The sequence below is a fragment of the Dendrobates tinctorius genome, unplaced genomic scaffold (assembly GCF_039654945.1).
Source record: "Dendrobates tinctorius isolate UK_male_01 unplaced genomic scaffold, ASM3965494v1 ptg000060l, whole genome shotgun sequence".
NCBI lineage: Eukaryota > Metazoa > Chordata > Amphibia > Anura > Dendrobatidae > Dendrobates > Dendrobates tinctorius.
In genome coordinates this window covers 5,315,973-5,333,145 of record NW_027361728.1, presented here as the reverse complement: position 1 = coordinate 5,333,145, position 17,173 = coordinate 5,315,973, and the positions used below count along the sequence as shown (strand labels likewise).

Genomic DNA, 17,173 nt, shown 5'->3' with positions numbered 1-17,173 from the left:
GAGTCGGTCTTTTTGGTGGCCTGCCTTATCTCGTGATGTCAGGAATTTTGTGCAGTCCTGTGGGACTTGTTCTTGGTCTAAACCCTGTTCTTTTTCTAGTGGGTTATTGATGCCCCTGCTGGTGCCCAAGAGGCCATGGACCCATAACTCAATGAATTTTATTTCTGATCTTCCTGTCTCTCAGAGAATAACTGTTATCTGGGTGATTTGTGATAGATTTTCTAAGATGGTCCATCTTGTACCACTCCCAAAGTTGCCATCTTCCTCAGAGTTGGTGCCCTTGTTTTTACAACAGGTGGTTCGGTTGCATGGGATTACTGAGAACATTGTGTCCGACAGAGGAGTCAAGTTTGTTTCCAAATTGTGGAAAGCCTTTTGTTCCAATCTCGGAATTCAGTTATCTTTCTCCTCTGCGTTTCATCCTCAGACCAATGGGCAGACTGAGAGAACAAACCAGACTTTGGAGTCCTATTTGAGATGTTCTATGTCTGCTGATCAGGATGACTGGGTCTCATTTTTGCCCTTGGCCGAATTCGCGCTAAACAATAGAGCTAGTTCTGCCACTTTGATGTCGCCCTTTTTCTGTAACTTTGGGTTTCATCCTCGATTTTCTTCAGGGCAAGTGGAATCTTCAGCCTGCCCAGGTGTGGACACTGTGGTAGAGAGAATGCTGCAGATTTGGGACCAAGTGGTGGATAAGTTGTCACTCTCTCAGGAAAAGGCCCAGAGGTTTTCCAACCGGCATAGGACCATTGGTCCCCGGTTTAAAGTGGGTGATATGGTTTGGTTGTCGTCAAAGAATATCTCTATGAAGGTTGCGTCTCCAAAGTTCAAGCCAAGATTTATTGGACCTTATAAAATCTTGGAGATTCTTAATCCTGTTTCTTTTCGATTGGCTCTTCCAGTTACGTTTAAAATCCATAACGTGTTTCATAAATCTCTGTTGAAGAGGTTTGTTGAGCCAGTAGTTCCTATGGCGGCACCTCCTGACCCTGTATTGGTTAAAGGCAATGTGGAATATGAGGTAGAGAAAATATTGGATTCTCGTTTGGCTAGACGGAGACTCCGGTATTTGGTCAAATGGAAGGGTTATGGCCAGGACGATAATTCTTGGGTCTCTGCCTCTGACATTCATGCCAATAGATTGGTTTGTGTTTTTCACTGGGCCCATCCTGATCGGCCTGGTGGTGTGGATGAGGGTTTGGTGACCCCTCCTAAATGGAGGGGTACTGTTGTGAACTCATTTTCTGGTCTGCCTCTGGTTTCTGGTGAGGGAGCTGGTTGTGCTGACAGAGGAGTTGTGAGTTCTCTTTCTGGGCTCCCTCTGGTGGTGGCAGGAGGTAATGAAGCTGATCTAATTAACAGAGACCTGCCACCTGATAATGAGGATGAGCATTGGACATCTGGAGTCTCAGACTGGATTTAAGACGGCCGACTCCCTATTCCCATGCTGGTGATTTTTTCCTGCCTCCTGAGGTCTTAATTTCCAGTTCAGTTCCTGCCTTCTCAAGCTAAGTGTTCTCTGCTAATGTTCACATTTGTTTTGGTTTGGTCTATTCAGGTTTTTGCGTGGTCACCCAGCCCCGGCTGGGGCTGTGCTGAATTTCCATTCTTATGTCACTGTATGTGCCAGTTTGCTTTTTGTCCCTTATTAGATTGGCCTCTTTAGCTCTGTTCTCAGAACATGCCAGAGTGCTGATATAGTGGGAGAAGTCTAGTGACTTCAGGGTTTTTTTTTGCTATCAGAAGTGTTGGACATTTTTGCAGGTTTTTTTGGCGTGATTGCAGACAGTACCTTTCCTTTCCAGTCCTTTTTAGTTAGTGTGGGCCCCATTGTTTGCTCAGCCTATTTTCCTACCTGTGTTTGTGCTTTCATCTTGTCTCACCATCAATACATGTGTGGGGGCTGTCTATTCCTTTCGGGTCTGCTCTGGGGCAGTTTAGATTTCCCCTTTTCTTGCTTTAGGCTTATTTAGTCCTCCAGCTGTGACGAGGCGTCTAGAATCATTGTAGGTATGCTCCACGGCTGCTGTTAGTTGTGTGGTTAGGATCAGGGGTCTGCAATCTGCGTAGTTACCAACCTCTCTGGTTTTCTGTGCCTTAGCTTGGTCTTGTTTTCCTCCTCGGTGACCCAGTCATAACACATTGGGCTGACTTTATGTTGCGCTGCATTTCCCGTGACCATCACATTATCAAAATTTTCGGTGACACTCATTACTGGTTGGTGACACTTCTAGTCCCACGCTACAAGGAGAACTTTCAATCTCTTCCAGAGGTAGAGAGGTGTACAAAAATGTTGTACCAGAGGGCCCTTGGAGCAGAATTACTGAAAAATTTGCTATGTGAGAACACTGGCAGCAGACATCAGAGTTTGTTGTACAACCAAGGAGTCCAAGTGAGAGAGACAGAAGTACAATCCAGCTCAGGCAAGGGAACAATGGCAAAGTTCTGGGCTAGTTTTCGCAGACCCTCCCATCGTGCCGGCACAGAGGCAAGTGGTGCTGGCACAAGAAGTGCAATGTTTGGGAAGATGCTGAGGGAGTACCTTGCATATCGTACAAACGTCCTCTGGGATTCCTCTAGCCTTTTAATTATTGGGTATCCAAGCTGGACACGTGGCATGAACTGACTCTCTCCGCCTTGGAGTTCCGGGCCTACCCTGCTGCTAGCGCTCTGTCAGAGCGAGTTTTTAGTGCCAGTAGTGGAATTATAACAGATAAGAGCATCCGCCTATCATCTGACATTGCTGACAGGCTGTTGACTCTTATAAAAATGAACAAGGCCTGGATTGGGCAAGACTTCTGTACACCTCCAAATTAAAAGAACGAAACATAACCTCAAATACATTGTCTTTTTTGCGGAGATGTATTCTCATGCACCTCTTCACAACCACACATGGGTATCAGCTTCCTGATTTGGTCTGTTTGGTGTTATCCTCCTCCTTATCCTCATCCTCATCATCCACAACCAGTAGAAGACCGATTTCTGTGCAATGGTGTTTTTATGATGCCTGTTACTAATTTAAAACCAAAACAAATGTTATTCCTCCAGGGGGAACTGTCATACAAATGAGAAGTATGTACATTCTTCCCATTTATTCTTATATTTTCCAGTTTTACTATCTCTGGATAGTGTTGAGCATTACGATACTGCAAATATCGGGTATCGGCCGATATTCTCTGTATTGGAATTCCGATACCGAGTACCGATATTTTTTCAATATCGGATACAGGAATCGGAAGTCCCCATAATGCCATAAGCCACTGTTGTGGCTGTGATTGGCTGCTGAAATGATGTCATTATGATGCGCGGTCTGTGCCGACAGCGGGGGGGCCTGTACCGACTGTGGGGGGCCTTTGCGGGCCTGCCGGGGGCCTGTGCTGGCTGTCGGGGGTCTGTACGGGCCTGCTGGGGGCTTGTGCCGGCTGCCGGGGGTCTGTACGGGCCAGCCGAGGGCTTGTGCCAGCTGTCGGGGGTCTCTACGAGCCTGCCGAGGGCCTGTGCCGGCTGCCGGGGGTCTGTACGGGCCTGCCGGGGGCTTGTGCTGGCTGCCGGGGGTCTGTACGGGCCTGCCGGGGGCTTGTGCCAGCTGCCGGGGGTCTGTGCGGGCCTGCTGGGGGCCTGTGCCAGCTGCCGGGGGTCTGTACGGGCCTGCTGGGGGCTTGTGTCGGCTTCCGGGGGTCTGTACGGGCCTGCCGGGGGTCTGTACGGGCCTGCCGGGGGCTTGTGCTGGCTGCCGGGGGTCTATACTGGCCTGCCGGGTGCCTGTGCCGGCTGCCCGGGGTCTGTGCGTGCCTGCCGGGGGTCTTGCGTGTGTGTAGGCATCGTCCGATGGGACTACAAGTCCATATTTTACAGTGTGGTACATCTGTGACATGCCTCATATGTTCATGTGATAAAAATTTGTGGATTTTAGGCCGATACTCCATTGTTTGACTGTCTGGTATTCAAGTTATATGCAGCACTATGTTGTATTTTTTTAAAAAAAACAGGCCACATTTTACAGTGGGGTCTATCTCTGACAAGCCTCAATCATCCGTGTGCCAAAAATTGAGGCATTTTAGGCCTAAATTCCCTTTTTTGGCCAGTCTGTCACTCTTGTCATATACACACAGTGCCTGGGCTGACAAACATTTCACCATGGGTGGTACATTTTAAAAAAAAATACTACGGGCGTCATAGACACTCTTGCCAAAAATTGGACTGCCTGTAGCAGCAGAGAACACGTTAACCTTGGTGATTTAGTGGCGGAGAATGAGGAGACATAATCCTAAATCATTTGTAAATCAAACAAAAAAATTAAAAATGTTAATCCACCTATGAAAGAAAATAACAAAAGGGAGGGGCGAACACAGGTTCATAGATTTGAAGCTGGAATGTGTCCAACGAGATATGTTTGTCCCTAGCAACAGCTCAGAGACAGGTATATAAATTAAAATATAATAGTATTTCAATATTTTCTATTGTAGAGGTATACACTAAATCCTAAGAGGATGGTCCAGAGATAGTGTTGAGTGATACCATCCGATATAGAGAAATATCAGATCGGATTGGATCAGCCCGATACAAAAAAAGTATCAGGTATCACCGATTCCGATACCGGAAGTCCCATTCAAGTCAAAGGGACAGAAATATCGGAATGAAAAAAAACCCTTTCTTTACTTGCACATCCAGTTCGGGAGGGGGGAAGAGTGTGGGCGGTGCGTGGGCGGACACTGTGCGTGTCTATGTGTGCGGGCGGGGTCTGTGCGGGCCTGCCGGGGGTCTGTATGGGCCTGCCAGGGGCTTGTGCCGGCTGCCGGGGGTCTGTACATGCCTGCCGGGGGTTTGTGCTGGCTGCCGGGGGTCTGTACGGGCCTGCCGGGGGCTTGTGCCGGCTGCCAGGGGTCTGTACGGGCCTGCCGGGGTGCCTGTGCCGGCTGCCGGGGGTCTGTATGGGCCTGCCGGGGGCTTGTGCCGGCTGCCGGGGGTCTGTGCGGGCCTGCCGGGGGCCTGTGCCGGCTGCCGGGGGTTTGTATGGGCCTGCCGGGGGCTTGTGCTGGCTGCCGGGGGTCTGTACGGGCCTACCAGGCGCTTGTGCCGGCTGCCGGGGGTCCCTAGTCTCACTTTTGGCATTGCTGTGTGAAAAAGTTCCCACGCAGCTTTTGCCATAAAGTGAGACTATTTTTTTTACAGTGGCGGAGGAATGCAGTGCGGAAGGATACCTACCTCCCGTCATTGGATTCCTGGAGCCCCGTAGAGAGCCGTCGCATCAGCTGATGCTGCTGTTCTCCACGGGAAATCGGCGTGGGACACGTGGATTTCTGCGGATAGGGGAGTATGTGGCTTGTTTGTTATTTTCATATTTTTCCACAGATGACATTGGCTTCGGGGAACAATGTGACAAGTATTGGTGAGTATGTACTCTATGTTATATGTACTGTATGTCTATATGTATGTATTGTATGTATGTAGTATGTATGTATTGTATGAATGTATGTTTCTTTGTTTTTTGGTGGATGCAAAAGACTGCTGGATATAACGAGAGTGACAGACTGGCCAAAAAAGGGAATTTAGGCCTAAAATGCCTCAATTTTTGGCACACGGATGTATGAGGCATGTCAGAGATAGACCCCACTGTAAAATGTGGCTGTTTTTTTTCAAAAATGCAACATAGTGCTGTATATAAGTACAATTTCACCCAGGACGAAAAAAAGAAAACAGCTCTAAACTGGCAAAACTTTGAGCACAAACAGATATGAGCTGTACGGAGAAACTACTACGACAAATGTGTGGCCTGTTTTTTTTTATTTTTGGGCTAACTAATGCTGTATTTAACCAAAAGTGACAGCCAGGCAAACTAAAGAAAACAGCCGTAAACTGGCCAAACTTTGAGCACGCATAAATATGATCTGGCATAGAGATACCACTGCCGCAAATGTGGGGCCTGTATTTTTTTTTTTTGGGCTAAATGCTGCTGTATTTAACCAAAAGTGACAGCCAGGCAAAAAAAAAAAATAAAGCTGTAAACTAGCCAAACTTTGAGCACGCACAGATATGAGCTACCACGGAGATACCACACCAAAAAATGTGTTTTTATTTTGCCTAAATACTGTTGTATTTAGCCAAAAGTGACAGTGAGCCCAAAAAAAGTAAACAGCCGTTAACTGGCCAAACTTGGAGCACGCACAGATATGAGCTGGCACAGAGATACCACACCAAAAAATGTGTGGCCTGTATTTTTTGTTTTTTGCCTAAATACTGCTGTATTTAACCAAAAGTGACAGCCAGGCAAAAAAAAAAGAAAACAGCCGTTAACAGGCCAAACTTTGAGCACTCACAGATATGAGCTGACACGGAGATACCACACCAAAAATTGTGTGGCCTGTATTCCAATTATACCTGGGGCTAACTATGTACGGCTAAAATATCCTACAGGTAGCAGCAGCAGCAGCAGAACACAGGAAGGGAATGGACCCTCTTGATGTATGCAATGATCTATATACACACATACAGTGCCTGCAGGCATTGCACTGATGTGTATAGAGTGACGTACACTAACCTGTCTGCCTAGCACTGGAGCCTATATACTCAGGAATTAGTCCTTAGAAGGACTGTTGGTTTAGCTGGATGTGAGTATTTAGGATGGTAGACCCCACACTAACTAAGAAATCCTCAATTCTGACCCTATCAAGGCAGCCGCTCTCCCTACACTCTCTCAATCTGGAGCTGTATGCGCCGAGCAGGACAGTGTCCGGTCTCTTTTAACCCTGATGATGCTGTGTGGCCAGCCAATCACTGCACGATCACAGCAAAGATTGCTGTGGCGTTTCATAGCCTGGCAGACAATCCCTGCAGTGTGATTGGGTCTCTAAAGTTCGCCAAAAATGCTGGGTGGAGACCTGAGTTCCCACCGAGTAATCTCAGAAATGCTCGGTGCTCGCCGAGTACACCGAGTACAGTGATTCTCGGGCGAGTAAAGAGTAATGGCGAGCACGTTTGGTCATCACTAATATGCACACACACTGTACATACACATGTATATACACACAAACACTGTACATACACATGTATATACACACACACACTGTACATACACATGTATATATACACACACTGTGCATACACATGTATGTACCCACATTGCACATACACATGTTTATACACACACTGCACATACATACCGGCCTGTCACGTGACCATGATATCACCAAAAGATCCTTAAATAGTTTTAACCTCGGAATAGAAATTCTGGGCCCTCCTAAGAAAGTGAGGACCATGAGCAAATTTCATGTTTGTAGCCCTCTTATGCCTGCCATGACTGTAACTAGGGCTTATTTTTTGAACAAGGTTCATATTCCAAGAATACTCCAAACATCCTATAAAATCATACTGGGGCTTATTTTTGAGATAGGTCTTATTTTTGGAGAAACACATGCATGTGTACAAGAGCTCATCAACCTCCTCAACTGAAAGAGAAATTTATGCTCACCTGGCTTCCGAGATGTATTAACTTCAAAATTAATCATATAGTAGTAGGATTATTTAGATTTAACAGATTACTTTATGACTGCAGTTATTAGGAGTTATGTAGTTAATTCTTAATGGTATTTACTTAGGCACTGTATAGTAGTGCATTGTAGGTATTAGATTTTATTTGTTATTTTTACATATTGAATAATGTTTTCCTTGTAATCCTTTTTATATCTATTGATTTTTTTGCTACAATATTCTATGCAGGAGGTACATTTTATTTTATTTTTCAGGTCAATGATGTCACAGTTGTTCTAGACTGAAATCTAAAGTACTAATCTCCATTCTAACATTTCAATGTTTTATGTTTCCATTTTTCATTTGCAGATGTGTTTACTATAATAATGATTGCACAACTGATTGCCTATTTATTTATCTATTTTGCGAATATTGAATCCGTGTATGAAATTATGCAGGTGAGAACCACTTTTACATTTATGTATACTGTATTATATAGACTGTAATGAGCCTATTTGTGTTTTTTGCTTATTCCACTAACTTACAGTAACTAATAATAGAGATTTTTTCTTGGCTGTCCTCTACCTTCTAAATGTTGGGGATTTTAAACACTGGTGTGACATCGGTATTGGTTCCTGAACCACCTGTCTCTTTTTCTGTCCCCGGGCGGTGCTGTGCTCACACTGTGTGCAACATAGGCAACAACTTTAGCTCTGTGTCTTCTGGGATTTATAGTTCCACTCAGGCTGGCAGTTTGAAAAAGTTCAAGAGATAACTTCTGTCAGTGTTTGCTCTCTGCTATGTTGCCTAGGCTGATTGGAGCTCCTGAAATTTTGCTTTCCATTGACAGTTTTAATTTGGAGGACGCCTGTGTGCTCTACTTGTATTTTCAATGGATATTCCTGATTCTGACCTTGCCTTGTTTACTGACTATTCTCTTGCCTTATGATTTTTCCCTACACGTTTATCAGCCCTGGGATCTGGTAAATAGAGTAGCTTAGCCTCTCCATGGTATCTATTTTTTGAAAAATGTTCTTTAGATCTGCAGCTATATTTTCAAATATATACGTGTGTGTGTGTGTATATATATATATATATATATATATATATATATATATATATATACTGTATATACTGGTTTGTGTTGTCTATCCGACTTCTACTAATAAAGTATTATTTTGTTTTTTACGCTCTATAATCCTATTGTTGGACCATAATTAGGCCAGCAAATGACTTAAGTGACAATTGTATTAGTTGCTGGAGAAATGAAACATAACATTAGTCTTGTTTATTTTCCTACTCAGCTTGTCTGCACGCCATATTACTGGAGAGGGAATACCATAATAATGGTGGCTGCTCTTTTTGTGGTTTCATATCTAGTTGAGGTAATACTTCTTATTTTATCTATTTTAGCACAATGCATCTATGCAATTATCTTTGTTATTTTTAATGCTATTATTGATGTTGGTCTTCAATGGACATATTTTGTCAGGGACATTAATGGAAATCATGAGGGCCCCATAGCAAAAGTCTTAATTGGACCCCAATATTGAAGCCTCCTTAGTGTTCCCACACACAAACAATCCCCACACAGTATACTGGCCCCCCATAGTCATTCACATAGTATAATGGCCCCACAAAGAGTCCACAGCATATTATGATGACCCCATAAATAGCCCAATTACTCTCCACATATTATGATGGCCCCATAAATAGTTCTCTACATAGTATGAAGACCCCATGAATAGTCCTTAACATAGTAAGATGACACCATAAATAACCATTCACATACTGTGATGGCCCCACAAAGTGCTCATTGATTTAATAAATAAATAATCACTTGTCCCCATTCCTCCGTTGCTCTGGTCTCTGCAGTGCTTCCTCCATTATTGTATCCAGCTGTATCTGCATCCAGGATCCAGATACAGTTGAAAGTTAAAACATGAGACAGAGAAAGAATTGGAGCACTCACCCAGATCCTTCTTGATATGCAATTTTATTCCATGGTGAAATGTGACATCGAATCATATTAAAGTGCGGAGTGCAGGTAGCAGGGGAGCTATGCAGATGGGACAGCCTGATGGACTATGGCTGTTTCGCGCTTGCTTAGCACTTCTACGGGCAACTTTTTTCTTTTTCAAATCTTTTGTCTCAAATAACAGTTGAAAGATGGGCTGATAGTGTGCGGTGCTGGCACCAGACACCCCAAACTCACTGGCCCCATAGCAACTGCGTGGTCTGCCGCTATTAGTGGTATGCCACTGTATTTTGTAGTCATTTGTGCTAGTTTGAACTGACATTAGTTTTACAGTATTCTGGAAAAATATTCAGGATTGAGAGTCCTCAGTAGTTGATACCTTTTAATGGCTAACTGAAAAGATGGTAATACATTGCAAGCTTTCGAGACTACTCAGGTCTCTTCATCAGGCTAGACTAATACAAAATCTGAAGTCACATATTTATGCACAATACAGCCTAGAAAAAATGCAATAGATAAGACAAGTGACGTGAAGCAGAACTATCAATATGGGAGAGGGAGAAACATAAATATAAACATTGGACCAGTTCATAGATAAGGAGTCTGGATGTTTTATGGTCCTCTGATTGGGGTCTAGTTCTGTGTTGCCCTGCAAGGTTTTAAAAGGAAATTCCTTAATTGATGTAAAAAGACATAAATCCATGCGACACATTCATTCCAGCACTGAGAGTGTCAAAGTTCGTCATAAATTTGTACTCCCAAACTCGTCTCTCTATCTGAGATGTGAAGTTACCTTTCAATACCAGTAATTTCATATCCATGCTGCTGTGATCAGGGATACAGAAATGTTTTGCCACAGGTAGATCCATTCTTTTTTCTCTTATTGTGTGACGATGAGCATTCATCCTTGTTCTAAGCTTTTGCCCTGTCTCCCCCACATACAGACCCCCAGTTGGACATTTAGTACAAATAATTAAGTACACCACATTAGATGTAATGCAGGTGAAAGTACCTGGGATCTTGTAGTCCTGATGTGAGTTGGGGATCTTTATCTTGTCCGTGGTCATTATAAATGGACAGGTTTTACATTTTTTCTGGTTGCAAGGAAAGGTTCCTGCAGCTGTTGGAGAGGACAGGGAGCTTCTGACAATGATGCTTCTTAAATTTGGGGGCTGCCTAAAACACAGCAGTGGGGGGTCTGGAAAAATTGATTTTAATCGGGCATCTTTTTGTAGTAAAGGTTGTAATTTCCGTGCAGCTCCCCTTAGCACCTCCAGATTTGGGTTGTAGGTGACTACTAGAGGCACTCGGTTATTTTCTTCTTTAGCTTTGTAATGTAGCAGGTGATTCCTTGACAATCTGGTGGCTCTTGTAATTTGGTTTTCAATTGTTCTTGGATGGTAACCCTGATTCAAAAAGGTTTTTTTGAGGCGACCAAGGTGTTTGTCTCTATCCATGGGGTTGGAACATATACGATTGTATCTGATGGCTTGGCTATAGATAATAGAGTTCTTTATGTGTTTTGGATGGAAACTGTCCCATTTAAGGTATGTTGGACGGTCGATTGGCTTCTGATACAGGGATGTCTCTATTTCATTGTTTTTTAGCTTAATGATGGTGTCCAAAAAATTAATCTCGGTACTGGAGTAGTTGAGTGTTAAATTGATGGTGGGATGAAATTGATTAAACTGTTCGTGGAACGTCTTTAGCTGTTGCTCAGACTCCGTCCAGATGATTAAAATATCATCAATGAAGCGGTAGTAGGCCAGGGGCCTGATGGGGCATGAGGACAAAAAATCGCTTTCAAGCTTGGCCATGAAAAGATTTGCATACTGTGGAGCCATTTTACTTCCCATAGCTGTGCCAGTCTCCTGTAGATAGATCCTGTTGTCAAATTCAAAGTAATTGTGGGTGAGGATGAATTTTATAAGTTTCACCACGGCATCAGCATCAGTCCCTGTGTTTTCCATGAAGAATTTGCAGGCATGTAAACCATCTTGGTGTGGGATATTAGAGTACAAAGATTCCACATCCATGGTGGCCAGGATGGTTCCTTCTGGTAGAGGACCTATTGCTGCTAGTTTATTCAATAGGTCAGTTGTGTCCTGAATGTAGCTGGATGTATCCTTCACCAGTGGTTTAAGAATACCCTCTAGAGGGTATTCTTAAACCACTGGTGAAGGATACATCCAGCTACATTCAGGACACAACTGACCTATTGAATAAACTAGCAGCAATAGGTCCTCTACCAGAAGGAACCATCCTGGCCACCATGGATGTGGAATCTTTGTACTCTAATATCCCACACCAAGATGGTTTACATGCCTGCAAATTCTTCATGGAAAACACAGGGACTGATGCTGATGCCGTGGTGAAACTTATAAAATTCATCCTCACCCACAATTACTTTGAATTTGACAACAGGATCTATCTACAGGAGACTGGCACAGCTATGGGAAGTAAAATGGCTCCACAGTATGCAAATCTTTTCATGGCCAAGCTTGAAAGCGATTTTTTGTCCTCATGCCCCATCAGGCCCCTGGCCTACTACCGCTTCATTGATGATATTTTAATCATCTGGACGGAGTCTGAGCAACAGCTAAAGACGTTCCACGAACAGTTTAATCAATTTCATCCCACCATCAATTTAACACTCAACTACTCCAGTACCGAGATTAATTTTTTGGACACCATCATTAAGCTAAAAAACAATGAAATAGAGACATCCCTGTATCAGAAGCCAATCGACCGTCCAACATACCTTAAATGGGACAGTTTCCATCCAAAACACATAAAGAACTCTATTATCTATAGCCAAGCCATCAGATACAATCGTATATGTTCCAACCCCATGGATAGAGACAAACACCTTGGTCGCCTCAAAAAAACCTTTTTGAATCAGGGTTACCATCCAAGAACAATTGAAAACCAAATTACAAGAGCCACCAGATTGTCAAGGAATCACCTGCTACATTACAAAGCTAAAGAAGAAAATAACCGAGTGCCTCTAGTAGTCACCTACAACCCAAATCTGGAGGTGCTAAGGGGAGCTGCACGGAAATTACAACCTTTACTACAAAAAGATGCCCGATTAAAATCAATTTTTCCAGACCCCCCACTGCTGTGTTTTAGGCAGCCCCCAAATTTAAGAAGCATCATTGTCAGAAGCTCCCTGTCCTCTCCAACAGCTGCAGGAACCTTTCCTTGCAACCAGAAAAAATGTAAAACCTGTCCATTTATAATGACCACGGACAAGATAAAGATCCCCAACTCACATCAGGACTACAAGATCCCAGGTACTTTCACCTGCATTACATCTAATGTGGTGTACTTAATTATTTGTACTAAATGTCCAACTGGGGGTCTGTATGTGGGGGAGACAGGGCAAAAGCTTAGAACAAGGATGAATGCTCATCGTCACACAATAAGAGAAAAAAGAATGGATCTACCTGTGGCAAAACATTTCTGTATCCCTGATCACAGCAGCATGGATATGAAATTACTGGTATTGAAAGGTAACTTCACATCTCAGATAGAGAGACGAGTTTGGGAGTACAAATTTATGACGAACTTTGACACTCTCAGTGCTGGAATGAATGTGTCGCATGGATTTATGTCTTTTTACATCAATTAAGGAATTTCCTTTTAAAACCTTGCAGGGCAACACAGAACTAGACCCCAATCAGAGGACCATAAAACATCCAGACTCCTTATCTATGAACTGGTCCAATGTTTATATTTATGTTTCTCCCTCTCCCATATTGATAGTTCTGCTTCACGTCACTTGTCTTATCTATTGCATTTTTTCTAGGCTGTATTGTGCATAAATATGTGACTTCAGATTTTGTATTAGTCTAGCCTGATGAAGAGACCTGAGTAGTCTCGAAAGCTTGCAATGTATTACCATCTTTTCAGTTAGCCATTAAAAGGTATCAACTACTGAGGACTCTCAATCCTGAATATTTTTCTATCTACTGGCTAACACGGTACAAAGATATACATCTTTCCTGTAACAGTATTCTGGAGAAGAGATGTTTTTGATTAGTAGCAATGGTCATTCAGTACTTGCTCAGGTTTACATTCCTTTACATTTCAACAAAGCTTCTTTACACTTTCTACTGCTCAAATGTGAACAATGGGCTATTTTTGTCTTCCTTTAGCGTTCACTGTACCTTTGCTGTATGAAAGCAATTCAATTATTATAGTGGAACAATTAACCACAGTTTACATGTTTCTGTGACACACGATAAATGTGTCAAAGTATTTAGATCAATAAACTATTCACAAAATACATGTGTGCACCTTGGAGAAAAAAAATGAAATAAAAAAAATAAAAATACAAAGTAAATCTTCATATGCTATCATAGCATAACCGCTTCTAAAAAAATAAAATAAATAATAGTTCTTAAAGGATACATATCCACATTTGAGATTGATTGATTTTTATTGCTATAATAAATACAGAAGCCTGTGCTCAAATGATGTGGATTATTTGGGGGCATTTATTTTACTTAAATATACAGTATGTATTTTAGGCTGAACATAATATCTGCAATTTGGGTTTCATTCCAAATTTTGGCTTCTGCAGCCTCTGCATACCACAGTGCATAGCATATTGCAGAATGGGCTTATAATTAAATCCAAAAATGAGCTCAATCTGATGCAAGGATTTGTAATCTTTATCTTCTCTGGAACTATATTTTAAAATGATGTATAACCAAACCAAATTGGAACTCTGATGTGGGCATATAGTGTATTATCTTCCAAGAGAGCTTAGGAGGAGGAATGTGAGGGTTACAAACACTTTGTCAGAACTCTGATAGAGATAGTGCATCCCACAGTTTACTATGTATGCTGTTGTGATAATTAGAAGCCGTAAAAGTCAAAAATCCCTTTGCAAAAACATTTTTTGTCAAAATATATGTAAGCAAAAGAAAATTGTAGGAGGAAGAGGGAGCTCACCACGTTTTATGGTTGTGCTGATTGCTGGGAAATTTGTGACAGGTGGGTGCTAGATCCAGCCGGTGAAGCAATACATGGGAGAGGGAGAGGGAAAACAGCACGTCCATCCAATAAATAAAATAAAAAATTATTGAAATTCCATTAAAATGAACAATGTCCATGGAAAACATTAAAAAAAACTGAAAATTGTACCTTAAATTGATAGCAGGGAATGGGAAAAGTGTAATTTTCATTATATTTTTTCAAAATGTTTAACCTGAGCTAAATAGAAAAAAATCTGTACTATTTTGTGACACGGTTCTCAACTATCTATGATACAAAGATTGTTCCCTTTATACAGTGCACACAGTTGTTAAATATGTGCACCACAAGGTTACCACTAGGGGGAGCAAACTGAAGTTGGATTTATACTTCCTTTTTAAGTAGAATAGGAATTGGATAAATCCATATTCAGATAGTGGTAGCCTTGTCATTCACAAACAGAGATAAATTATTCCCATAGTCCTAAATATTGCCAGGCCTAATACACTTCGAAATACTAGCTAACACACACTGTTGTGGTAAGGAGCTCATTTGCGAAACGGCGCTCATTGGGCGCAGGGTCGGACACAGCTTGTCATTTAGCCGCACTATACCACAGCAACATCACACCCATACCAGGTAAAAAAAAAAACCTCCCTTACAATGCCTATATATGGGTTTTTTTCCTTTCTGTTGGTTTGCTGGATACAGGTTTGAGAAAAGTATTGCAATAGGACAAATAAATATGTCACTTAACAATATATCCTACTAGCTGAAGAGCCCAGCATTGCCCGGGCATAGTACCTAACTGTGGGTCCCGCTGTCTTCCTTAACAGCCCCGCTCTCCACCCGCAATCACGCTCTCTCCTTCCGCAGCCCTGCTCTCCACCCACCATCATGCTCTCTCCTTCCACAGCCCCGCTCTCCACCCGCCATCACGCTCTCTCCTTCCGCAGCCCCGCTCTCCACCCGCCGTCCCATTCTATCCCTCCACAGCCGCGCTCTACATCCATGTCCCGGTGTCCCTCCACAGCCCCGCTCTCTTCTTCCACAGCCCTGCTGTCCCGCTCTCTCCCTCCACAGCCCCGGTCTCTTCATCCACAGCCCTGCTCTCCCACTCTCTCCCTCCACAGCCCCGTTCTCTTCCTTCACAGCCCTGCTCTCCCCGTCCACAACCCTGTTCTCTTCCTTCACAGCCCTGCTCTCTCGCTCTCTCCGTCCACAGCCTCGTTCCCTTCCTTCACAGCCCTGCTCTCCCGCTCTCTCCCTCTACAGCCCTGCTGTCTTCCTTCCTCCACAGCCCCATTCTCCATGCACCACACGCGGTGTCGCCGGGACCAGGAGAAAGAGGTGCGCAGATGTTTTGTTTGGCTGGAGTGGGCGGAGCTGGGGGGAGCTAGATTGGAGCTGCAGCGCATGTGATTGGGTGACCTGTGGGGGCGTGGCCTAGCACTGTGTGATGAGTGGGCAGAGCCTGCAGGAGTGGGCAGAGCTAGAGCGGAGCTGCAGCGCGTGTGATTGGGCAGTCTGCGGGGGCGTGGCCTAGCACTGCAGTAGGCCGCAGTAGAAGCCGTCTGTGCTGCAGACTGTCTTCCTCTACAGCCCCGCTCTCCATGCACTGTCCTGCTGTATCCGTCCTCAGCCCTGCTCTCCATCCGCGTCCCACTCTGCTGCTTTGTGATTGGTTGGTGATACACACACACATTCAGATTCATATATAGAGATCTTTAGGGCTTCCAACTTCTTCATGTGGTCTTTCAAACTTTGCACTGGCAAAATACTTTTTTCTTTAAGCTATCAAGCTACCACTTTGGTGCCCATTGGGCATTATGTTGCTAACCCTTATATTTGTATAGGTTAAATTGATTTTCAAACTTTCGTTATCTGTTTTGCATGCTATGTTTCTTAACACCACTGGTTCACAGTGTATTCGCTTTCCTCCCTATTTTTGGAGGATTTCCCTTCGCCCTGTCTTTTTAACATATTTTTCCTCTTTTATTTTTGTTCTCAATAAAGATACCAATTTATTTTCACCTTTTTCTCTCTTGTCACTTCTTACTGTTATGGCACTTTACCACAACAGTGTGTGTATTACATAAAGATAAATGTATTTTTACATATCTGTGCACATATAGAGACAATCTATGATGCAAGGCAAGCAGTAACAATAATATATTCCAATATCTTACAGGAAGGATTTATTGAAAACCGAAGACTGTGGCTAATGATAAAATCATGTTTTAACTACCGATCAAGGAGTCAGTATAGAGTGTTGGAAAGAGCTCTGTGTGATGACCCAACGTGGCCTCCAATAAGCCAAACTTACTACTCTAACCAATCAGAACTTGGAAAAGATGTACAGAAATGTGTATATGATAACCCAATGTTTGTTGCCGAAACGGAGCAAACTCTTTACAGTGGAACTGAGCATCGACCATAATCGGTGTCTACACTGATCAGAGCGAAAGCGATGCCAAAAATCCGTCTGCAATTGGAACTGTTTGCACACATACAAATAGATTTAGAATTTCCAAGTTAAGGAACAGATTGTAAATTTTGTAAAAGATCATAGAGGCTTTCCTGAATCATATAAACACTTGAAGCCAGGGGCGGACACTGACAGCTTGGCGTCCCTGTGCAAGAAATATGTCTGGGCCCCCTTCCTTTTATGGTGTCAGATATATATATATATATATATACACACACACATACTGTACATGTATATATATTACATAGTCTCCC

General features: G+C 43.2%; 1 protein-coding gene across 1 annotated transcript in view; it reads left to right on the top strand.

The window, feature by feature from the left end:
- Positions 1-16,871, top strand: part of LOC141092478 (probable cation-transporting ATPase 13A4) — a 349,711-nt gene extending 332,840 nt beyond the window's left edge. Inside the window, exons 28-30 of the mRNA XM_073578646.1 lie at positions 7,840-7,928; positions 8,775-8,855; positions 16,623-16,871. Coding sequence (XP_073434747.1) covers positions 7,840-7,928; positions 8,775-8,855; positions 16,623-16,871 — 419 coding nt within the window. The remainder of the gene's footprint in view (positions 1-7,839; positions 7,929-8,774; positions 8,856-16,622) is intronic.
- The last annotated feature ends 302 nt before the right edge of the window (positions 16,872-17,173 follow it).